This window comes from Hemicordylus capensis, chromosome 11, assembly GCF_027244095.1.
Source record: "Hemicordylus capensis ecotype Gifberg chromosome 11, rHemCap1.1.pri, whole genome shotgun sequence".
In the NCBI taxonomy this organism is placed as follows: domain Eukaryota; kingdom Metazoa; phylum Chordata; class Lepidosauria; order Squamata; family Cordylidae; genus Hemicordylus; species Hemicordylus capensis.
The window spans coordinates 4,382,812-4,406,871 of NC_069667.1; the positions used below are offsets into that span (position 1 = coordinate 4,382,812).

Consider the following 24,060-nt stretch of genomic DNA (forward strand, 5'->3'; position numbering starts at 1 on the left):
AGAGGAGGGCTATCTTTCTACCCAGGCCCCCCACTTCTGACCTGGTGTCAGGTGCTGCCCGTTTCGTGACTGCTGCCCACCAGTCAATTTTAAAGCAAATGAGGTCAAAACAGGTTACGCTTGTTTAGTTCTAATGCTTTTAAGGCCTGCTTAGCATGACGACATGGTAACTCCTGTCCGAGGCACGCTGGGTCATTGTCTCTTTCCACTTCTTTCCCTAGAACAGGGATGGGCAATCTTGGCCTTCCAGCTGCTGTTGAACCACAACTCTCACCACCCCCAGCCAGAACAACTTCTTTATATCCATTCAGTCGTATCCGACTCTCGGTCACTCTATGGATCAATGCACTCCATGCTGTCCTATCTTGAACAGCTTCCACCATGAACAGCTTCCAATTCCACCATGGTCATTCCAGTGTCATTTTTAATAGTATCCAACCACCTAGTGCAAGGCCGTCTCCGTCTCCTTCTTCAGCATGATCAGTCACAACTTCCAGCTCCCATAATCCCCAGCCACGGTGACTGCATATTACGGGAGCTGAAGTTGTGGCTGGGGATGATGGGAGTTGCAGTTCAACAACCGCTGGAGGACCAAGATGGCGCAACCCTGCCCTAGAAGATCAACACAATACATCAAGGAGGTAGTTTCTGTAAGGAAACACCACCACAAAGTTGGGAAAACCCTGAAACTGAGAGGAACACTGAGGATGGGGACCCCAGAATATGAAGGAAAAATGACTCCCACTGGACATCATAAAAGTCTTGATCCAGCTCTAGAGGTGAGCAATGACCAACACATAGCTACTAGTAACATCACCGACGGAGCAGAGTTTCAAACTTGGGGTTCCCAGATGTTGCCGGACTACAACTCCCATCATCCCCAGACAGTGGCATTTGTGGCTGGAGATGATGGGAGTTGTAGTCCGATGCTTGAGAACCTTTGCAACAGTGTAGTGGTGGTCATGTCTGGGCTTCCAAGCCTTTAGACTAAGAATAAGAACAAAGAGCTTTCATCACTCCTGACCAGTGTTCCCTCAAACAGCGATTCCCAGATGTTGTTGACTACAACTCCCAGAATGCCCAGTGGCAATGGCTTTTGTTTGGGGATAATGGGAGTTGTAGTCAACAACATCTGGGAACCCCTGTTCAAGGGAACACTGCTCCTGACCCACCCTCTCGTACATCTTGATACTTGCCTTGAAGTAAAAGAGCACAAGACGAAACAAGCCAGCTTAAAACAGGCCCTCACCTATTCTATTGTCTTCATCCTGCACTGAAATGTTCACGTTTCTCTACTTCTGGCTTCTTTCAAGTACCAGACGGAACTGGCCTGTGTGTAAGAGAGCAAAATGGATGCATCAAGATTTCCCCCTTCCGTTGATTACAACACCCACTCTGGGATGACGTTAAATGGATGAAACACACAGATGGGAGGCCAGCTGAGCGTCTGCTAATCTGGATGCTCAAGCTGTTTTGCCTGGGACCAGCTTCTGCACACATCTGGTGTCCTCCAATCAGCACTGGCTGCTGTGATATATCCAGTGGGTGCCAAGAAGAAGAGGGTCACCTCAGAAATCCCTTAAGGAGAGAGCCGCTTAAAACCAGCAGCGTGGTCACTAGCTAGCGAAGCACAGGGAGTGTCAGCCCGCTCAGTGGTATCCTGTGCAAACAAGCTCTGTCTGAGCCATAATGTCAGAGCTCAACATGGATGGCCTTCCCCCAGAACTAGGTCCGATTCCAGTGAGGTCCACTCTGCTAAAAAAACCTTAATTCACCATCCGTATGAATCTATTTTAGACTCCTTAAGGTCTAAAATTTCAGTCTGTTAATGCAGACCCAAATCTGGGTCTCCAGATGTTTTGGGACTACGATGCCCATCATCCACAGCAGCAGTTGGCCACTGTGGCTGTAGGCAATGGGTGTTGTAGTCCAACAGCTGGACCCAAGGCGAGGAACCCCTTGTGTTAATATATTGTATGTGTACAACATTGAATATGCTGAGGGTCTTCCATATAAATGGGCATGCTGTCATGAACCCCACACTAAGCAACAGAGCAGAGCCTCACCCCAAAAGCTAAAGAGCAATTGGGGGCCAAAAAGCCAGTCTCGGGCCCAGTTCCAACATCAGGCTGAAGCCTGAGCTTGCCAGATAGGAGACCCCAGAACTGGCCAGAATTGCCTCTGCCTGTGTCCAATTCCTCCCCATCCTGTCATGCAAGTGGGTGTGGGGAAATAATGGCACTCTTCCGTGGGACCCAGAGGCCTCCTGGCCATCCCACACCCATCATCAGCCCTGGCCACCACCCCGACCCTAACTCATCGAGCTGAGGAACGGCTAGAGGGCATGACGTTGCAGGTCATGGACAGCGCCGTCAGCCTGCACAGCCGTATCCGGGGCCATGGGAACTGCATTTCCCATGCAACCCAGGATCCCAACACCTTTATGGAGCACCAGTGCTATTAATAGGTTTCCTTGACAAGCAGGCCAGCAAAACTCACTCATTAGCCTGTCACATCTTAAAGAGCGATTATACCTCCAAGAATTCAGTCTCTCTCCTACAGCAGGAGACACCACACCCATCAAGCAAAAATGCACCTTGTGAAGTTGCAATCTACACTCAGTTTAGATAGGAGGGCTGTTCAAGTCCTGAATGGAGCTAGTGGTCTACCTGCCTTGGCCTCCGATTCAGCATGTTCTTGGACGTGGGTTCAGTGCCCTGGCCCCAATCCAGCAACTCTGCAGTGTCTGTCACTGGCCCTTCTGAATCTTCTGGCCCCTCTGCGTTGGTGACCAGGCAATACTGGTAGTTTCTCTGAACATATGAAGTTACCTTATATCAGGGGTTCCATCCCAACCAGGGTTCCTCCAGATATTACAGAACTAATCAATTGTAACTGGGGATAATGGGAGTTGTAGTTCAGCAATATCTGGAGGAACCCTGGTTGGGAACAGTGTTCCCTCTAGCAGGGATTCCTAGATGTTGTTGACTGCAACTCCCAGAATCCTGTGTTCCAATGGCTTTTGCTTAGGGATTCTGGGAGTTGTAGTCAACATCTGGGAATCCCCATTAGAGGGAACCCTGGTTGGGAACCAGTGCCTTATACCAAGTCGGCTGACAAATCCCTCCCGCTCAGTGTTACTTACACCAGGGATTCTCAATGTCAGGTCCCCAGATGCTATTGGACTTCAACTCCCAGAATCCCCAACCCCAGTGGCCTTTGGCTGGGGATTATGGGAGTTGAAGTCCAATAACATCTGGGGACCCAATGTTGAGAATCCCTGGTCTACACTGACCAGCGACAGCTCTCCCGAGTTTCAGAAAGAGAAACGTCTTTCCCAGCCCTTCCTGGAGATGCTGCCAGAGATTTCAGCTGGGGCCCTCTGCAGGCAGAGCAGTTGCTCCTTGCTTGCACTGAGCTATGGCCACATCCGTACAAATAATCCGCTTTGGCAAATTGTGAGTGTGAAGTGGAGGCCCATTCGTTCTTGTGGACTAACCAAGCAAGAATACGAGAGGCACGAATTGGCATTTGTGGCATCTCTGGGCAGCAGAAAAACCACACAGGAGCAGCGGAGTTTGGATTGAACCTGGGACCGTCTGAATGCAAGGAAGGGGCCCTATCACAGAACAGGCACCTCTTCCAATGTTTGGGTCATGCCCGCTACAGATCATAGCAGCTCACCACATGATGAATGGCCAAGAAGAGAATGCAGTGCTACCTTCCTGCTTGCAAACAGGTTGCCAGATAGAAGGTTCCTGGCCATGCCTGGAATGCCCAACGTGGCTCACAGCAGACCTGGTGGCCATAAATGTCCACAGGACTTTTTTCGAGGGCGGGGGGTGGGGAGTCAGCAATCCTATACTGTCTCCCTGGATGTATACCCCATTGAATTCAATGAGAACTGGTTCAATCCAAGGGGCGAACTAGTCCCCTCTTGCAGCCCCCACCAGATGCCCATGTGGGTGACCAAAAGGAAATGGCCATATAGCTCAGAGACAGGGCACAAGCCTTGCACACAGGAGGTCACAGATTCACGACCCATGTGCATGTTACTGCAGCTTTAAGTCACAACCAACTTGCTGGATTTGGACCCTGCCGTTCCTTGGCAACTACCGGCCTAGAGAGAGAAAACTTCCTTTTCAGGTTGCTTATCAGAGCAGCACAGCTGTTGCAACAAGAGGTGCTTGATTATGATAGCAGGTGGTTCAAAGGTGTGCCTAAAACTGAAATGGACTTTCTGTGCCAAATGCTTTGAGCATTTGTTGCTTGTAGCCGATGAATAAACAGGTGCTTGCTGGGCATAGTGTTAAGTCTTTCTAGGCAGAGAGATGAAGCCACAGCAAAGCTCTTCTGCTCACTGCATCTAACTTCCCAGACCCATTTCCCCCCATTAGGAATTATAACATGGGATCCGTGCAGAGGATAGAAAAACAGCCACAAGACACCAAGGAGAGAGGATGATCTCTAAAAAAAACCCCTGAACTTTATTCATTAGACTTTAGCAAAGACATTCAATTGTGAAACACAGAAACACACATTAAAAACTTTTAATATCAAATGAAAACTAAACCAAAATTAAGGAAATTCAAGCAAAAAGAAGAAGCAATTAGTTGAAGGAGCAATAGGGACAGAGGAGCAAAAACTGGCCCAGATTTAAGTAGAAAATTACACACACCGTGAAGAGCAAGGGAATCCTGCATCTGGCAGTGATTAAAGTACATCACAACTCTGAAGCCACGTACTTGTGAGAAATCATATTGACCTCTGCAGGAATGATTCCGAACAAAAGCTGGAAGCAAAAGTAAGTTACCGGTTTTGGCGTTTGGCGACAGTCACTTGGGCCTATGCTGGATCTTTGGTAAAAGGTTGACTTCTATGTAACTGCCCTAATGCAGCTCCAGTTGTGTCTAGTTATATGTGGACAGTTGCACCAGGATGTGGATCAGCACAGAAAGCATGAAGATGGACAACCTCCGTGTGCACATGCACACATACTCACACCCCTGCTGTGTGCCTCCAGTTCTTGATCCAGAGGCGGAGAGCCATGCAGGGATCGCTTCTCTGGATCAGGGCAAATGAGACCACTTCCCTCTCTATCCTACAGGCACTGGCCAATAGACCCTCACCGCAGTTGTAATACAATAGGCCGGTTCACATGATTCTAATTAGGGAAAGGTGGTCCTGCCCACTCTTGTTTTCTGAGTGTCTGTGAGTAAAGAGCAAGGTAGGAGGCACCTCAGTCTGATAAGCAGAGCTGCACCGGAGGACTCCCTCCCACCCCAGCGGCCGTCCCCAGCTCTTTAACCAACTGCTGCTTAGCAGACGACAGCCACTTCCTCCCTTCCCACAGGCCATCCCAAAAACAGGAGCGCAGACAGCTCTGACTTGAGTCGGGCACTTCAGGTCCGCAGGGAATCAGAGAGCAGTCCCCTTCTTTCCAGTTCCTGCCCAGCCTCTTTATCAGAGCTCCCCACTTCCCTGGGGAAAGGCCAGCAACATGGGCCCTGGCAGCCTTCAGGTGTGGCTCTCATCTGGACGCTTCGTTGCAAACTCCTCCACTAACCCATGATGGCGCACTCAACACCCAAGAGACTGGCAAGGGCCACCAAGAGCTATTACATGGCCAAGCTGGGGCTGAGTAAGCTACCTCTTCCCTTCGCATCATGGCCCAAAGTGTGGAACCAGCAGGACGCATTTGACTGTTCCTGACTGGAGCAGCACCAGCACACTAGACCTCCAGGGAAGGAAGACGGCCGCCTGCCTTCTGTCTTACTCTAAAAACCAACCAACATCCAAACAAGACACATCCATCCCAAGGCTGGGACATACACAGAAAGCTGCCTGGGAAATACGGCCAGACCACTGGGCCATCGAGCGCCGTACTGTCTACACCAACCGCTCTCAACCCGGGAGGCCTCCAGATGCTGCTGAACTACAATTCCCATCAGCCCCAGCTACAATTTACTGTGGCTGGGGATGATGGGAGTTGTAGTTCAGCAACATCTGGAGGCCCCCTGGTTGGGATCCGCTAGTCTATACTGACTGGAAGCAGCTCCTCCGAGGTTTCAGACAGCAATCTTTGCCAGCGGCCTGGGCTGGAACCCAGGAGCTTCTGTGTGCAAAGCAGATCCTCTGCCACGGAGCCACACCTATCTCAGGGATGAGATATTCACTGAGGCTACACTCCTAGGCACTCTTTCCAGGGAGTGAGCCCCACATCAAACACAACAGGACTTTTCCTGAATCAACTTACAAAGGACTGCACTGCAAGCCAGAAGAACGGAAGAGGAGTTGATGCAAGAAGACTCAGGCAGAACCACTGTTTGCCCCTGATTTCAAACTTCAGAGGAGAAGCATCCTACCCGGGAAGCAAGTTGACTGGCCCAAAGGAGAAAGAGGCATCAAACAGTTTTCTAGTTTAAAGCAGTGAGCAAGAAGACCTGCAAGGGAAATAAAAAGTTTGCAAACCAGAAACCCCAAATGGCAAGACCCCAAACACCAGGACAGCACGTGACAAGGGTTACAAAAGCTCATCAAAACCATCAAGGTATATCCGTGCCCAGGTAAAAGGAGAGAGTGAGTGAGTGAGTGACAAGGGCACACAGGCTGAATCCTTCCAAGACAACCACCAGGACCGAGTTGAACAATGACCTCCAGGACACAGTTAACAGCACATTCAACCCACCGACCTCCATTGCACACGTGTAAGCAGCAGTCGGTATTTTCTCTTCGGAACTGTAAACTGCACCTTTCTTTTAAAATACGCATGTTTAAAGGAAAACAGCCCATAAGATCCCCCCCGCCCACACACACATGAATGTATAGAAAATGAAGACGCCTCCAAACAATAGAAAAATAAATGCTGGACTTTTTATATGCGTATAAAAAAGAAACATCTCAGGTGCAATGTAGACACTCTGCCTGGTAATCTGACCCAAGTGAGCAATCCTGGGTGAGCACAAACTGGAGACCATTTGGGTGCCATTATGCTCACCGGAATTTGGAAGTGCGTCTGTGGACGAAGAATCAAATGGTGGTGGCTGCACAGAACACAGTCCAAAAACAACTGGCACCATCTAGAGCAGGGATTCTCAACGTTGGGTCCCCAGATGTTACTGGATTTCAACTCCCATAGTCCCCAGCCCCAGTGGCCTTTGGTTGGGGATTATGGGAGTTGAAGTCCAGTTACATCTGGGGACCCACATGTTGAGAACCCCTGCTCTAGAGAACCAAGGGCAAGGCAGAAGTCTGCTCTCTCATCAACCTGTAGGATCAAGTGTGCAAACTTGGGTTGCGTGGATTTCCTGGAGGAGGCTGCACAAGCATGACTCCACTGTACATAAGAACGTAAGAACAGCCCAGCTGGATCAGGCCCAAGGCCCATCTAGTCCAGCTTCCTGTTTCACATAGTGGCCCACCAGATGCCTCCAAGAAGCCCACAAGCAAGAGGTATATGCATGCCCTCTCTCCTGCCATTGCTCCCCTGCCACTGGTATTTAGAGGCATCATGCCTATGAGGGTGGAGGTGGCCTATAGCCACCAGACTAGTAGCCATTGATAGACCTGTCCACCATGAATCTATCTAAGCCCCTTTTAAAGCCATCCAAGCTGGTGGCCACCATCACCACATCCCATGGCAAAGAATTTCATAGATTAATTATGTGCTGTGTGAAAAGTACTTCCTCTTGTCAGTCTTAAATTTCCCATCCTTCAGTTTCATGGGGTGACCCCTGCTTCTAGTGTTGTGAGAAAAGGAGAAGAATTGTGAATGCCGACTGTGCTGCAATGGTCATTGTAACAGAGCAATAGCAATAGCAATAGCACTTACATTTATATACCGCTTTAATAGCCAGAGCTCTCTAAGCGGTTTACAATGATTTAGCATATTGCCCCCAACATTCTGGGTACTCATGGAATCATGGCATGAAATATTTATAAGCAAATGTTTATTTAAGGTAGTTGCAAAAACCATGCAGCCATCTCTTAAAAGATCAACTACCAAAGGCAACTGCCAACTGAACTACAGGAGAACCTCGTTAATTGCAGGTCCAGTACCTGCGGTTTTGTGTATCCCCAGTCGGGAAATGGACACCTCACCTCAGTATACATTGGGGGGGAGGTTAAACCCACATATCCACAGGTCAGGGGTGGCCAGAAATGACCTTGGAAGTAATTTCCAGCCGCCATTTTGTCTTCAGGAGAGATTGAGAGCCATTTTAGGCCTCTTTTTTTTTTTTAAAAAAAAGCCCCCAAACCACAAATTCTGGCCGATTTTCTCCTCTAGGGAGGCCTTTCTGGACTGCTGTGGGGAGCCGCAGAGCACAATAGATCACTTCCCCCTGTGTTTTAGGGCCATTTAACCAATTTTCTAGACACTTTCCTGACCTCCAGGAACCTCCTGGATTTACACTGCCCTAATTACTCAGGTTTCCGTATCTGAAGTAGTAGCGGAGAATGGAACCCCCACAAGAATGGAGGTTCTCCTGCATTTAATGGAATTTGAGGCTCCATTAAGATGCCATTTCATCTCAAGATACAAGCCCGACAAGATACAAACCCTAACCCTAACATTATGCTGTATGAGTATACAGATATCTGCACACTCGTACATGGGTGTGTGGATATGACTGTACCCGAGTTCCTTACAGGCCCTTCAAATGCATAGTACAGATAGGAAGTATATTTCTGTACCTGCGTGAATGACTGTACCTGTACACCTCAGAGTGCTGCCAGTATTTCCAAATGCCAATCATTTGTTCTTATCCACAGACCAAATCAGATTAAAAGATTATTTATTTATTTATTTATTTACACAGTCAGACAGATGTTATTGACTGGTTTGTTTTATCCAGACATCGAGTCCTTCCCAAGGACCTGGGATGGCTGAATTTTATTGCCATTATTATTATTATTATTATTATTATAAAAAAGAAGCTGTACACAATCAAGAAATTCTTTGGAAGCAGGTCAGATTACCAAGGCAGAGCGGAATAGTTTGTACACTTTAGTATATTAAGTGGTTCTTTTAAAAAAAATCTTTCAATTAAATATGTACAACCAAAATGCCCCAAACACACTTTTGTAGACAAATGTTCTTATGAGCACTGGAGTTCTCCTCTTGATTTTTTATATACATACATTACCAAAACAATGTCAGTGAAAGCGACACCATTTCACAACAAAGCTTCACAAGATGTCTTTGGTGGCGTGTTCCAAAGGAGGAATCAAAACAAACCTCTCACCTACACAAACACACAAATTCATGAGTACAAATCCATGGCTAAGAGAGGCCACGATTCTGACAACCTGTCCATGATGTATCTAGTGCAATCATTGACAATTCTGGTTTAAGAGCAGCAGCAACTCAAGACAGAGATCAAATGCAGGAAGCCAGCATAACTCATGACTCACCAGATTGATCACAGCGCACCGCCCAACCGCCCATATAAGGTGAACTGCCAAGTGTGTCTCTCCCCCACCCCTCCAAATTTAGATGGTCCTGACTGGGAGCAAAAAGCTTTATCAGATCCCTTTGGCAGTCACCAAATTTGGCATTTGGACTGCTGAGTCACAAGGCCTGAACTCAAGGCCAACAATGGAAACATCCCAAAATTGTTGGAGTTGAGAATCTGGGCTTTTGGTTAGTCTCCCGCCCATTAGACATTCCACCAAACATGTATGGCCAGTCTTACATATATGCTTATCTTTAAGCCAATATTTAAATACCATCCCATACAAAGGATTCTGTCTCCCCTCTAAAAACCAAGTTAGTGGCCCGGAGAGGAAGGCACAGAAAGAGCAACAGGCAACATCCTACATTTCTTGGGATGGCAAAACAGTCGCTAGCCATAGCCAAGAAGAACAGGCCAGGGAATGTTATACAGAAGAGCCTCTAGCCCAGAGATTCTCAACGTTGGGACCCCAGATGTTATTGGACTTCAACTCCCATAATCCCCAACCAAAGGCCACTGGGGCTGGGGATTATGGGAGTTGAGGTCCAATAACATCTGGGGACCCAACGTTGAGAATCCCTGCTCTAGCCCACCTTCGAGGAGGGGTTTGGCCTGTGCTACACATGCTGGATCACAACCACCTCCTGGTGTAGGCTGCACAACTCTGGCCCTCGTCATCCCCTGCCACAGTGGCCAATAGTCACGTTGCCGTCCTGAGCTGGTGGGTTGTGTCCCATGTTAATTAGTGTGTGGGTGGCTCATTCTGACTCCCCCACGTTAGGCACCAAAATGGTTCGGGCCAAATCCAAATGGGCAGGAACATAACAGATGTCCAGTTCACACTCCAAACTACAGAGTAAAGCAGGCATAGCGAACCTCGGCTCTCCAGCCTCTGTTGAACTACAACTCCCATCATCTTCAGTCACAATAAATTGTGGCTGAGGATGATGGGAATTGCCAGTCAACCGCTGGTTGCCTACTCCCGGTTTAAAGCCAGTCTTGCGAACTGCAAGCACAGACCCACTTAGAGCTTTTTAAAATTTTATTTAAAGCAAACCGACAAGGAACCTGGCAGCCCAGTACACAAACAAGTTAAGCCAGAGCTCAGAGGCCTGATTCGCCAACACCTCAGCCAGAAGGCAAGCTTTCCAGGATAACGAGTTTGGTGGCTGTGCTCACGGCATCTCAAGCGTTGGGGGGGCACACGGGAAGATTTGTTCCATCAGACACTCCGCTGAACCAAGTTGAGTCGTGACACGCAAATAATGGAATTCAAGCTTTTAAAAGCGACACCGTAGGAAGCAGATAACTTTTGGATTAAAACCAAAAAAAAAGGGTGGATCTGCAAGCTCTTTGTTGTGATTCTTTCTAGCACCATTTGTGGATGCATAACACATTTTAAGGGGTTCTCAACTCCCCCAGTCACACTTGCCCCATCCAATCCAAATAACTTGGATTCAAATAACTTGCTTCAGCTTTGCCCCTCGACTCCCACCCCCCTTGATGTGCGACCTATTCATGGAGGACTTCAAATGCCACCAAGGCAAAGGTTCTTTCTGAGCAACTTAAACAAAGAACCAGGACCCGTTTTTAATCACAGGCAAGACATTCTGATCTTTAAAATTACAATCGCATTTTTTTAAAAAACCAACCAACCAACAGTCTTGACCCCCACATAGCTTTAAGAAATGTTGTGGCCTCTTTTACCTAGAAAACCAATCTGGAAATTTCAAGAGCTCTCTGTGTCTTACCCCAGAGCACAGGAACAGATACCCTTTCCTTTGGGTAATGTCCAGTTTCCACATCACAGAAGGGTAAATTGCCTTTAACCTGGGAAGGAGCACCATCAGCAGTGCTGGGGGAAGAGCAGAATTTCCAGCAGGCAATGCTACGACTCCCTCTGCTAAACTGTTACCCCCAATGCTGAATCAAAGCCAATTTTCTGCTGTGTTTCAGAAGTCCCTTTCCAGGCCCTGGGAGCCCAAACCCATGAGAACCCCCCTTTAACTCTTCCCCGCTAAGCTATTTGGCTATTGTTACATTCATTGTGGCGCTCGGACAGCTGGCAGAAGACGACATTTTCCAGCATGCGGCTTCAGAGTTTCCGCAGCGCTCGGCCTCCTCTTCGAAGGCGTCAGCGTGGTGGCTGTGAAGTTGGGGCAGTCCCGGCATGATGCCCACGGGCTGGCACGTTGCTAGCTTTTCAGGGGAACAAGGGAAGCCCAAGCTGAGAGATCCAGCAGCGTTTGTGTCTCCCAGAGGGTGGACCCAAACAAGCTTTGTAGCTACATGGTCCCCACCGTGCCTGCGAGAGGCAGACACCTCCGGGGACACGATGGGATTCTGCAGAGGCAGATTGGATGGTCTGGCCACCGGTCCGGCAGCTTGAAGCACTGGGTTGGCGGCTCCGTCATTCGGATGTCTCCCAGACGTCTCCTTGGAAAGGGGCATGAGAGACGGCTCTCCGTCTGGCTGTTCCAAAGCACCCCACATGCCCCGGAAGGCTGGTGAGCTTGGATGGCAGTCCCAAGGCTTGGCGTCCGGCACGGAAAACTCCTCTCCGAACGACGCATTCTGCAGCCCTGGCCAGGAAAGGACCCCACGGCCTTCCTTTTCTTCCGGAGAAGGCGCGTTTTCCTGGCCAACGGGGTCCTTCTTGCAGCCGCTCCATTTCGACCACAGCTCACAGGGCTTCAAGCCACTCTTGGAGAGCTGCCCGCCGGCCAGCTCAAACTCCAGACTCTCGGTGTCGAGGGAGCGGCTTCTCCGGCAGAGGGGCAGCGGCGCTGGGGCAGACGGGCTCACCTCCTGAAGCCGAAGGCAGCGGGGGAGGCTGGCAACCCCCCAGTTACTGCTCTGGAAAGAGCCGGGAGCATACCCGGGGAACATTCTCTCATCACATTCCGCAAAGGATTCTTTCCGAAGGTAGCGATCGTCAAAGGCCTCGAAGGATGCCGCGATATCCTCGTCCGTGTTCATCTCGACGTGCTGCTCGCATTCGCCTTCCCCTTCCTGTTCGACATCCACAATGTCAAACGTGACCATGGTTGGGAGGGCAGGAAGGTTCTGGGTGAACGCGGACTCTGAGTCTGAGCTCCCCAAGCTCTCCGAGAGGCTGGAGAAGAGGGTCCCGCAGCTGGTGAACTCCACCAGCGCTTGAGAGAAGTTGACCGCCTGCTCTGCTTCACGCTCGCTTTCCGGGCAGAGCTCCCCGAAGCCAGGTTCGGTTCTGCCGGACCGTTCGCTTGGAGGGCAACTGCGGTAGCCGGGAGTTCTGTAGAAAGGGTACATCACGGATTTTTCCAGGGCCAAGCCACTGAGCGTACAGGACTCAAGGACCGCCCGCTCCAGATCGGAATCCAACAGAGAGCCGTTTTCCATGAGCTGAGTAAGGCAACTGCTGTGTGCTTTGGGACCGCAAGTGGCGCGGTGATGCTTGTCTGGGCACAGCATCTCCGGAAAGTCCTTCCAGCTCCGATCCTCTGATGGGACCCCGGCATTTAGGCCGCTCTTCAAAGCACAAGGGGCATTTGGTTCACAACCAAGGCAACCTGGGCTTTGGACAATCAGATTGGCCGCTCTTGTTTTACATTCAAGGGGTTGCTTTTCGCTAGGATGCTGCTCTTGGCTAAGCAGATCCAGATGTTTCAAGACAGGCTCCCTCTGCATCTCCCAGTACAGCAGCTGCTTCTGGATGGCCGCCAGCCGCTCCTCCTCCGTCTCCATCCCATCACTCTTCTGCCTGATCATCCGCACCAAGTCCTTCTCGTCAGGGAGGGCAAAGTCCAAGAACTGACCGAAGATCTCCGGAGGCGACACTTTCCTGTCAAACCAGGGCTTGCCCCCGTGAGAAGGGCTCATCAGGGTATCGTCAGGCTCGTAGAACTCATAAAGTGCATCTCCGCTGTAGCTGTCCCTTGGGAGGCGGTCCTTCTTGACTTCTTCAAGCCCGTCCCCGGCTTCATCCTCAGGACCTGGAGTGGTCGAGTCGTAATAGCCCTCGTCGCTGTTGGGAGCCGATTCCTGCTGGTCGCTGTGCGGAGTCAAGAGATCCGTGTCGTTCCTGGTACCTTCGGCATAGACACGGGCCTCCAGCTGGCCGCCGTCCACTCCCTGAAGCTCGCAGCTCTTCACGAGCTCTTTGTGGAGGCGCGGCTCGTAGGTTGCCTCCACCTTGATGGCGCCTTCCCACACTTGCTGGAGATACTCCTCTATCTCGTCGGGCATGGCCATCTCCTCCCCACCACCCTGGTAGGTCACCAGGCAGGAGCTTCGCTTGGTTGCCTCCCGGCCGCGCTCCGCCGAGGTGGAACGCTCGGTGATGCTGTCGATATCTGGCTCGGCAATGTCGTCTCCGCAACCAGTGAGGGAGTCAAAGCTTTGAAGGGAAGTGACGTCGCCAAACATCAAGCTGAGCTGGTCCCCAGAGGGTACAGAAGGAGGGTCGTTTTCTGGGTACTCTGGCGGGAGAGCTTCAGGGAAGCTGCCATAAGGCGAACCGGCACCAAGGGCGTCATCCACGTGCAGATCCGCTCCTCGAGAGCCTTCACTGCTGGCCGCCCCAACCACGGCATCCCGGGAACCACTTTCACGAGCCAGCAGCTGGTCCATCTCTCCCGATTCCACAAGGCCAGCTGCTGTCCCAGAGGAAGCCTCCGTGTGGAAGTTCTCCCCGCATTCAGGAGGGGGCGCCACGCCTTGCAGACTCCCCTTCTTGGGGGACTGTTGAGTATCGGCGGCCACCTGCCGGCTCGCTTCGGCTCGCTCTTCAACCACGGCGTCGGCAGAGGCCCATTCTTGCAGCTGGGTCCTCTCGGGTCTGGCAGCTTTGTTCTTCCGGTGGCGCCGGATGCTGCTGAAGAGGCCCTTCAGCCCTTTCTTGGGCTTGGGGAGGGACAAGGATTTCTCCCCCGTGGGCTTCTTCTCAAAGCCCTCGGAACTTCCGGACAGAGAGGCGGACTGCCAGGCAAAACCGGCCCGAGGGCTGGCCTCCGTCGCCAGGAGGGCGCTTTGCGAGCTCGGCAGCTGGGGAGCGGGGAACTCCGACCCGCCACCCGAGGGGCTCCGGAGGCGCCCGGCGTTTGCCCCCTCGCACCCAACTTCGCTGATGCCATCATGCGTCTTGCTCTTACTCAGCCCCTTTCTGGAGGCCCCCTTGCCTTGGCCTCTGCTCTTCCCGCCGAAGAAGCTCGGCAGGGTGCAGATGCTCCGCTTCCCGCCAAAGAGCTTGAAGGCCGTCTTCTTGAGCTTGCTGGCGGGGGCCGGCGGCTGACCCGGCTCCGCCACGGCAAAGGAAGCATCGCTCTGTCCAGAGAGGCGGTCTGCTGCCCCGTTCTCCTGCAGCGGCTGGTGGCTGCCTCCGAGTCGGCTGCAGAGGACCGAGGCCGGCCGGGCTTCGGCTTTCTCCTCGAGGCCGGCGGCTTCGACAGCAGCCATTCTGGCGCGCCGATTCAGCTGAAGGCGATGACCCTCGCGGCAGCCTTCCTCAACATGCTTCAGCGGGTGGCCAGTCTAAAAAAGAGGAATGCACAAAGGGAGAACGGTGTGGGTGCATATCGATACTAGGCATTTGTTCACAAGCAGTGGGGGTCATCTGCACACCAGCATGCCTAGGCCCACAACCGCTGGCCTGTCTGAGGCTCCTGTGCCTTTAACGGCTGCAAAAGAACACACCAAGAACTGTGCCGAATGAGGCCAAAAGGTCATTCTAGTCTTGTATCCCAAGGGGGCCAGCCAGATGCCCCTGGGAGGCCAGCAAGAAGGACTTGAGAGCAAACAACCTTCTCCCACCACTATTCCTCAGCAACTAGTATCCAAAGATATACTGCCTCTGAACATGGAGGTTCTGTGTAATCATCACGGTTAATAGCTGGAGCAGGCCTATCCACGGATTTGTCCAACCCTCTTTTTTCAAGCCCTCTAAGCCAGGGGCCATCGCCATACCTTGTGGCAGTGAGTTCCACACATTCATTACAATTACAGATTTGGCCTTCCCCAAATCTCCTGCCAGCCATTTTCATTTATTGCCCCCAAATTCTAGCCCACTGAGAGCGGGAGGCAAGAGTCTCTAACTGCATGCCACAGAGAGATGTGGTGATGGCAGAAAGTTGCATTAACTCATTTCTCCCCTTCACACAACTGCTGGGAAACACAGGAGCCTGGGCCAGGAAGGGAGCCGGCCACTGCAGGTTTGAGATCTGAACCCGTGCATGAACCAACATATTTATTTTCAAACCCAAATTGCTCCACCATCTACTGGGAATTCTGTCTCCCCTCCTGCACCCCTTTGCCAAGGCCCTGTGACTGCAGGTAGGAATCTCTCTCAGCCCTATCTGGGAGCTGCTGCCAGGGAGGGAACTTGAAACCTTCTGCTCTTCCCAGAGCGGCTCCATCCCCTGAGGGGAATATCTTGCAATGCTCACACTTCTAGTCTCCCATTCATATGCAACCAGGGCGGACCCTGCTTAGCTAAGGGGACAAGTCATGCTTGCTGCCACAAGACCAGCTTTCCTCTCTAGCATAATCATGTACACCCCTCTGGGCTCCTTGAAGGAAGAGCTGGATAATAAATGGGAAAATGGGGAAATAAAAATAAAAATAGACCTTTAAAATGTGCCTGTTTTCTCTGGCTTGTAATTCATTCATTTTAAATGGCTTGCTTTATATCAGCAAATGATGGAGAAGAGAGCTGGTCTTGTGGTAGCAAGCATGACTTGTCCCCTTAGTTAAGCAGGGTCTGCCCTGGTTGCATATGAATGTGTGAGCACTGTAAGATCCCTTAAGGGATGGAGCCACTCTGGAAAGAGCAGAAGGTTCCAAGTTCCCTCCCTGGCAGCATCTCCAAGGTAGGGCCAACAAAGATTCCTGCCTGCAACCTTGGAGAAGCTGCTGCCAGTCTGTGTAGACAATACTGAGCTAGATGGACCAAGGGTCTGACTCGGTATAAGGCAGCTTCCTATGTTCCTATGTAAATGCTTTTAAATGGCTTGCTTTATAAAACTGTTTCATCTATATTTGTTGTGTTTTAACTATGCACACTGCCTAGGGATACACATGGTAGGTGGCATATAAATATGATAGATACATAAATAAAATGCTTGGGCCACACTGCAACGTGCAACTGCCTCTGAGAAGCGTGCTCTGGGCTGGTCCAGAACACAGTGGTCCAACTGCTTATGAGGGTTGACCAATGGGACCACATTACTCTGATATTTCAGGATCATCTCTGGTTACCAGTATGCTTCCAAGCACAACTCAGAAGTGCAGTCATGCTGGTGGCGACCACCCTTTTTCGCTGGGGCACCTGGTCACCTGTGTGACCACATGCGCCCCACAGTTATGATGTTCCAAATCAGGGATTCTCAATGTTGGGTCTCCAGATGCTATTGGACCAACTCCCATAACCCCCAGCCCCAATGGCCTTTGGTTGGGGATTATGGGAGCTGAAGTCCCAGAACATCTGAGGACGCAACACTGAGAATCCTTGTTCCAAATGACCACCTAGCCCAGGCAGGGATGTCAGTATTGTTTAAAGCAGGGGTTTTCCAAGTGGGGTCCCCAGATGTTGTTGGACTACAACACCCATCTCCCCCAGCCACAACAGCCAAAGGCAGAGAAGATGGAAGTTGTATTCCAACAACATCTGGGGACCCCAGTTTGAGAATCCTTGGTTTGAGGGTTATAGAAGTGTAGATTGTTCTACACCCGGCTGGTCCAAATTGTGACCCACCAAACACAGTTCACCAGCCCCACACTGATGCCCATCATGTACTCAACAAACCCACCTCTCCGTCTGGCATCAAACCAGGTTTATTGACCAGGAGGGCCGCCGTACGGGGCCAATGAGCTACATTCAGTTGGGGGCATGGAAAGTTGTGGAGTCCTGCTCAACATCTCTTAGGAGCATAGGAAGCTGCCAAACTGAGTCAGACGCTTGGTCCTTCTAGCTCAGTATTGTCTACACTGACTGGCAGCAGTTCTCAAAGATTTCAGTCATATGTGTCTCTCAAAACTACCTCGAGATGCTGCTAGGGAGTTAACCTGGGATCTTCTGCATGCACGCAGATGCTCTAACCACTGAGCGAAGGCCTCATCCCCTAAGAGGAATATCTTATAGCAGATACCATTTGCAGGTGGATGATCCTGCTTAGCAAAGTGGACAATTCATGCTCGCTACCACATGACCAGCTCTCCTCCCTTGGTGCATGCCTCTCTGCAGGACCCCAGACTCGAAGGCCTGATGTTCAAGGCAAAAACCACCCCTCACACTTCCCAGTCCCAAGAACTCCCAATGGGATCAGTTGGAGAGCCTGGCGACATAAATCTCCCACGTTCTCCACCAGTTTAATCTCCCTGCAAGCTTCTGGAAGTAGCGACTCCCCCATCAGTGGGTTTGCGATATCCTCACCCCTCTGGATTGAGAGAAAGTGTGTTTTCTCAGTAAGCCAAGCTTTAAGAGAACGTCATGTGGGTGGACCCTTCCTAGGGCTACAACGGAACAGCCTTCCACTGGGTTACCTCCGCAGTCGTGATCAGCCACGCACACAAATTCTACACCCATGAGCTCATCTTGCTCACAGAGAATGCCAACCTCGGCAGTTTGCTTTGAACATCTGCTTTTCGATGCAAGCAACTTAATAACACAGTTTTCATTGCTGGGGAGGGGAGGATGGCCAGGGTTCTGATTTGCCAGACCTTACTGGGGTTGCCACTTAGAAAAAAAATAAAAAAAAGACTCCTGCGTCTTTCATAGGCAATGTAACATGTTAGGAATTTAGTAGGCAAAGCTAAAGTGCCCATCTTTAGGCCAGGAAAAGTCCACCTTCTCTAGTTTTTCACACTGGGAATGTTTCCAAATTTCCCATGCGAAGACTTACTACCCACGAGGACTACAGTCAAGTTCCCTCCCTGGCAGCATCTCCAAAATAGGGCTGAGAGAGATTCCTGCCTGCAACCTTGGAGAAGCTGCTGCCAGTCTGTGATGACAATACTGAGCTAGATGGACCAAGGGTCTGACTCAGTATATGGCAGCTTCCCCTGTTCCTATACCACCACACCACTGCAGATATTAAGGAATCCTCACACTTAGTAAGGTGAAAACTGAACTGTGCTTCCAACAGAAGAACTAGAATTCATAAAAACATAAGAACAGCCCTGCTGGATCAGGCCCAAGGAGGCCCATCTAGTCCGGGACCCTGTTTCACACAGTGGCCCACCAGATGCCGCTGGAAGCCACAGACAGGAGTTGAGGGCATGCCCTCTCTCCTGCCATTACTCCCCTAACTGGTACTCAGAGGCATCCTGCCTTTGAGGCTGGAGGTGGCCTGTAGCCCTCTGACTAGTAGCCATTGATAGACCTCTCCTCCATGAAGTCATCCAAACCCCTCGTAAAGCCATCCAGGTTGTTGGCTGTCACCACATCCTGTGGCAGAGAGTTCCACAAGTGGATCACGCATTGTGTGAAAAAGTACTTCAGTTTGTTGGGGGCAGGGTACAGCAAATGGAAACTCCTGGGTCAAGGAGGAGATGAGTCATAGCTCAGTGGAAGAGAACCTGCCTGCTTGCATGCAGAAGGTCCCAGGTTCAATCCCTGACAGCATCTCCAGGTAGGTCTGGAAGAGACTCCTGCCTGAATCCTTGGAGAGCTGCTGCCAGTCAGTGTAGACAATGCTGAGCCAGACAGACCAAGGGTCTGACTCTGTATATGGTAGCTTCCTATGTTCTGTGAGATACATGCTTCCCCCGAAGAGGAAATGCTTGTCTCCCGCAGCTGTCAGTCAGGATGAGTGCAGCTGCAGTAATGGGACTTGCCTACATGCCACTCTGAATGGATGGTGTCTGGATCCAAGGGCCATCTGTCCCCCACTCCCTTCCTCAAAGTGGCAGCCCAGGAAAATGAGTAATTGACAAGAGGTCTCGGTGGGAGCTCCAAATTACAGACCATACACTCCAAACCAGAATGCAGTCATGTTTCCACCCCCACAGCCAGTTAAAGATATGTTTGAATGCATTAAAAACTGGGCCAAGTGGCACCTTTTCAAGTCCTGGCTCCCTTATGTTTGGCAGGGGGAGAGCAAGTGGCCTTGCCCAGCCCCAACACAACACCCCTCCAGTGGCTGTGGCTGGTGTCTGTTTTGTCATTTTCAGATTGCAAGCCCTTTGGAATAGGGAACTGTTTGTTTTTTCTTCTTCCTCTCCTTGCTACGTAAGCCACTTTGAAAATGTTTGCATTCAAAAATGGCATATAAATATTCTAAACAAATATCAGCAAAATATTATGACTGCAGCTAGTGCTCCTACGGAAATATAAATGTGCAGGTTAGCAATATTCCCAGCAGTTCTTGCTGGTTTTCCCTTGGGCGAAGCCCAACTGCTTATCAGTGTCTCAGTTTGCCCCCTCTTCTCCTCCTTTCTCTGCACTTATTTCTGCATTGTAAGTTCCTCAGGGCAGAGACCCATACACAGACACTTTATAAAGAGCCAAGTATGTGATAGCATAACAATGATACATCAAATTATTACACAATTTCCCATCTCCATGGGGATGAGACCATAATTCAGTGGAAGAGCATCTGCTTACATGCAAAAGGTCCCAGGTTCAATCCCTGGCAGCATCTCCAAGTAGGGCTGGGAGAGACTCCTGCCTACAACCTTGGAGAGCTGCTGCCAGTCAGTGTAGACAATACTGAGCTAGATGGAGCAAGGGACAGATTTTGTAGAAAGCAGCTTTCTACGTTCTTAAGCCAAGGAGATGCGTGTGCCAATTATAAGAGACAACTAATCAGGGCTTTTAAAAAGAGGAAAAACAAATCTTTAAAATGCATTTTTACAAGGCAAAAGTTAAATGTGCCCATGGCAAATGAGCGATAGAAAACAGCTACCACCAGCCCAGAATTGTGGACAAACATATATGGGTGTGTGTAGGGTTAGGGGCATCGGGGAGGCAGGGTGCAGCCAGGCGAAGAAAGTCTGACACCTTCATTTTGGAAAATTTGAGGTCTCTTCCTCACTTTTTAGTTCTCTCAAAAAAGAAAGAAGTCTCTAACCATTATGAGAATATAAAGGCAAATACTCTATTATCTGGGAAAACCAACAGGCACTGGCATTTGTAAGCTGTTACATTTAATGAAAAAAATTTAAAATTATTATTATAATTATTATTAGGCTAGCTGTATTCTGGTTCCAGCAGTTTTGCATCGATTCTCTCTGCCTCCGGGTAAGCCCCCACCCAAATGTCTTCTCAAAGGAGGAAGCCCGGCTGAAGTCAACAGGACCCGGAGGGCTCTGCCAGAGGTTACAGGGCAACCATCCAGGCCTGTGACCGGGTGCATGCTCCGAAACAGCTGCCGCCAGTTCCGAGGAGCGCACGTGTGCAACAGGTCTGTCTCCTTTGCGCATCTAACTCTGCACCCGTGACAACATAGCGTGGGAAAAGGGCGCGGGGAACAAAACAAGCAGTGGTGGCCAACCTGAAGCACTCCTGCTGTTCGACTACACCTCCCATCATCCCCGGCTGGAGCTGGAGACTCCTCGACCGGCCCCCTCCGCAACAGGGCTCAGGAGGGGAGCGTCAGTTGAATGCACCGACCCCCCTCCTCTGCCTCCCCGACTGCGGTGGGGTCGCTGGGCCGAAGGGGCTGCCCGGGAGCGCGCAGCTGCCCGGCCCGGGGTGGAGGAGGGGCTGTCCCAGCAGCAGCAGCAGCAGCAGGGGCGGGCAGGCAGCCTCCGCCAGCCACAACAAAGCTGCGGGGCGCCCGGCCTAGCCGAGGGAGCCAGCCAGCCAGCCGGGAGGGGACGACGCCGCCGCCGCCGCCGCCTCCTCCTGCAGGCCGCAGTCGCCGGGCAGGCAGAGGGGCCGCCGGGCCGCCGCGCTCCTTCCTTGCAGCCCCCGCTGCTGCCCGGCCAGGGAGCTGCCTGCAAGCGTCAGGCCTTGGCGGGGGGTGGGGGGGGGGCGTGGAGGCGCATGCAGACGGCCAGGCAAGCCCCCCAGACACGCGTGCGCGGGCCGACGACAGACGGGCACGGACGGGCAGGCGTCGCTCCTGCTCCCGCTGCTGCAGCTCCTCCAGGCTGGGGGCTCGCAGGGGGGGGAGAGCGGAGCCTGCCCGCCGCAGCGACACTCACTCACCCGCCTCGGCCGGCGCCCACCCGCAGCAGCATCGGCGGCGGCGGCAGCAGTCCGGGCTCTCGCTGGCCGCCCCCAGGAGAAAGCAGGAGGAGGGAGCGGCTACTACCAACCGGAGGCGGGGCCGGCTGGCGCCTGCACGGACGGGCAGGAAGCAGGGCCAATCAGGAGCGCCGAGGCGGAGCCCTTCCCGCCGGCTTCTGCGGCGCCCGCCCCGGCGCAACTTGCTTTGAAATGCAAAAGGCATGCGTGCGGCGGGCGCACTCCCCTGCGCGGCTCCTGGAGGAGCAGGGGCTGGGCACCCGGCACCCCGCGCGTGCCTCCATCCTGGCTGGGAACGCCAGAGCTGCCCTAGGAGGTGGGGGGGGCTTGCTCCTGAGTAAACCGATCGCTGCGCTGCAATGCGCACACGCTTTCTTCTAGGGGGTTGTTTCTGCATCGTGTGCGCGTGCGTGCGTGCTTCCTGGGAGGAAGCCGCCCCATGGAAAATACCCGAAATTAATTTACCCGAATACAAGACCACTCCGAATTTAAGACGAGCCCCTTGGCAAGAAATTTGAGATTAAATACAGCCTATACCTATATTTACCCAAAAGGCAGAGGACTCTCAATTTAAGATGACCCCCTGATTTCTAACATCAAAAACGGGGTGGGGGTGGGTGGGGGAGAAGCCTAGTCTTGAATTCAGGTAAATACAGGAATGGGATTTCCTGCTGCATCCCCACCCAATCCCTTGATGTAAGGCAATTGTGCTGGAAGGAGGGAGGGAAAGGGGATTTGCTTTGAGAAGACAGACCACTGCTCAAGAAGCTGCCCCTGGGGAGCAGGCCAGATTTCCCTGATCCCTGCACAGCTCTGTTCCAACCCACATCTGTAGCTCAGGCTTGCCAAGGCCTAGAGAACATAGGAGGCCAATGAGGTGGTCAGGATCTGCGGTGGGGGAATAAACAGAGCTACTTCAGAGAGTGTTCTTGAAAGCTCCTTGCAAGCAGAAATTCAGCACCGCAGCGGGTGGACTGGGCTAGGATTTTTCTCCTTGCTTTTGTCTCTGCTTTGCTCACAGCAATATATTTTGTACATGCAGAAGCGTGGAGAAATCTGCCACCTGCATCCTGAAATAGTGCCATCATTCTGCTGCATCTGCAAACTAAGCCACAAAGCACTTCTTGCCCTGAGGCAGGATAACACAGATTACCAAACATCTCCAGGGCTGGGCAAGATAGCGCCCCGCCCCCGGCCCGGTCACTTGGTTGTCTGCATGCATGCCAGATCCTGTGTGCTCAGCCAGCACCAGGGGTTGGCACAGGCTGGCAGACCTAGGCTATCAAAGGGCCCATGGCCATCCCCCTGTGGTGAAAAAAAGTGGTGTGCTCCAGCCTATTGCTCCTGCGTTAAGCCTCCCTCGGACTCTGGTGACATCCTGTTCCAAGCCAGGCCAGGGTTAGCTGAGCCAGGGTTTCCACAAAGGCTGGGCTCTGGTGAAGGCAAACGTCCCAAGAGGGGTTCAGTCCTCGGACAGCTCTAAGGCAGAGCAAGAATCAGACAAGGGCCAGGACCCCAGACAGCTCCAGGTAAGAGATGTGAGCCTGGAAAGTAATAACAGAGCAGGCCAGATGATGCTCCAGCAAAGGTCTGGAGGCAACTGCAGGCTTAGGTAGGTGGCTAGTGAATTAGGGTGGCCAACAGCACAGCTGTCTCACTCCCCAGCTCACCCTCACTGTGTATCCCCACACAGATACCCGGCCCAAATCCCTATGAACACAATGCCAACACTAAGAGCATAAGGACAGCCCTACTGGATCAGGCCCAATGCCTAGCATCCTGTTTCCCACAGTGGCCCACCAGATGCCTCTGGGAAGCCCACAGGCAAGAGATGAAGGAGTACCCTCTCCCCTGCTGTTGCTCCCCTGCGCATGGTATTGAGAGGTATCATCATGCCTCTGTGGCTGGAGGTAGCCTTTAACCACCAAACTAGCAAGCACTGATAGACTAGTAGGCACCTGTCCTCCAGCAATTTGTCCAACCCTCTTTTAAAAACATCCAAGCTGGTGGCCATCACCACGTCCCATGACAAAGAATTCCATAGATCAGTCATGTGGGAGGAGGGCCTTCTCTGTGGCCGCCCCTCTTCTTTGGGAACCCCCCCCCATTCATTCAGCCCCCTCCTTAGTTGCTTTTAAGGGCCTTAAGACCTACCTGTTTCACCAGGTGTTTGACCTTTATTTTTTAAAAAATTGTTATTGGTATTGTTGTTCACCCCCTAGAGTCTTTGGAGGAGGTGGTATACAACTATAAATAAATACATAAATAAGTGTGCGGTGGGAGGCGGGGGGGTGGGAACACTGCTGGTTTCCAGTGCATCATAATTCTGGAATGAATCCTAAGTGAAGGCTATCCTCAGGTCCGTAATGCAGCATGCTTGCTTGCTCATTTCATGTGTGTTGCGCCCTTCCTCCAAAGAGCTCAGCACAGCATGCAGAG

At 51.6% G+C, this 24,060-nt stretch overlaps 1 protein-coding gene across 2 annotated transcripts; it reads right to left on the reverse strand.

Moving 5' to 3' along the window:
• Window positions 1-4,461: 4,461 nt before the first annotated feature.
• On the reverse strand, window positions 4,462-21,662 carry AMER1 (APC membrane recruitment protein 1). 2 transcript variants are annotated; one of them, XM_053274202.1, is made up of 2 exons: window positions 21,583-21,662; window positions 4,462-14,966 (listed from the first exon to the last, which is right to left on the reverse strand). In XM_053274202.1, the coding sequence occupies exon 2, from the start codon at window positions 14,889-14,891 to the stop codon at window positions 11,478-11,480; it is 3,414 nt and encodes a 1,137-aa protein (XP_053130177.1). In that variant the 5' UTR covers window positions 14,892-14,966; window positions 21,583-21,662; the 3' UTR covers window positions 4,462-11,477. The 2 variants fall into 2 exon arrangements, with proteins under 2 accessions (XP_053130177.1, XP_053130178.1); XM_053274203.1 differs by lacking the exon at window positions 21,583-21,662 and adding an exon at window positions 20,924-21,033.
• Window positions 21,663-24,060: the final 2,398 nt, after the last annotated feature.

Excerpts from the sequence above, each read along its gene's own strand:
- AMER1 (XM_053274202.1), bottom strand. The coding sequence starts at position 14,891 with ATGGCTGCTGTCGAAGCCGCCGGCCTCGAGGAGAAAGCCGAAGCCCGG.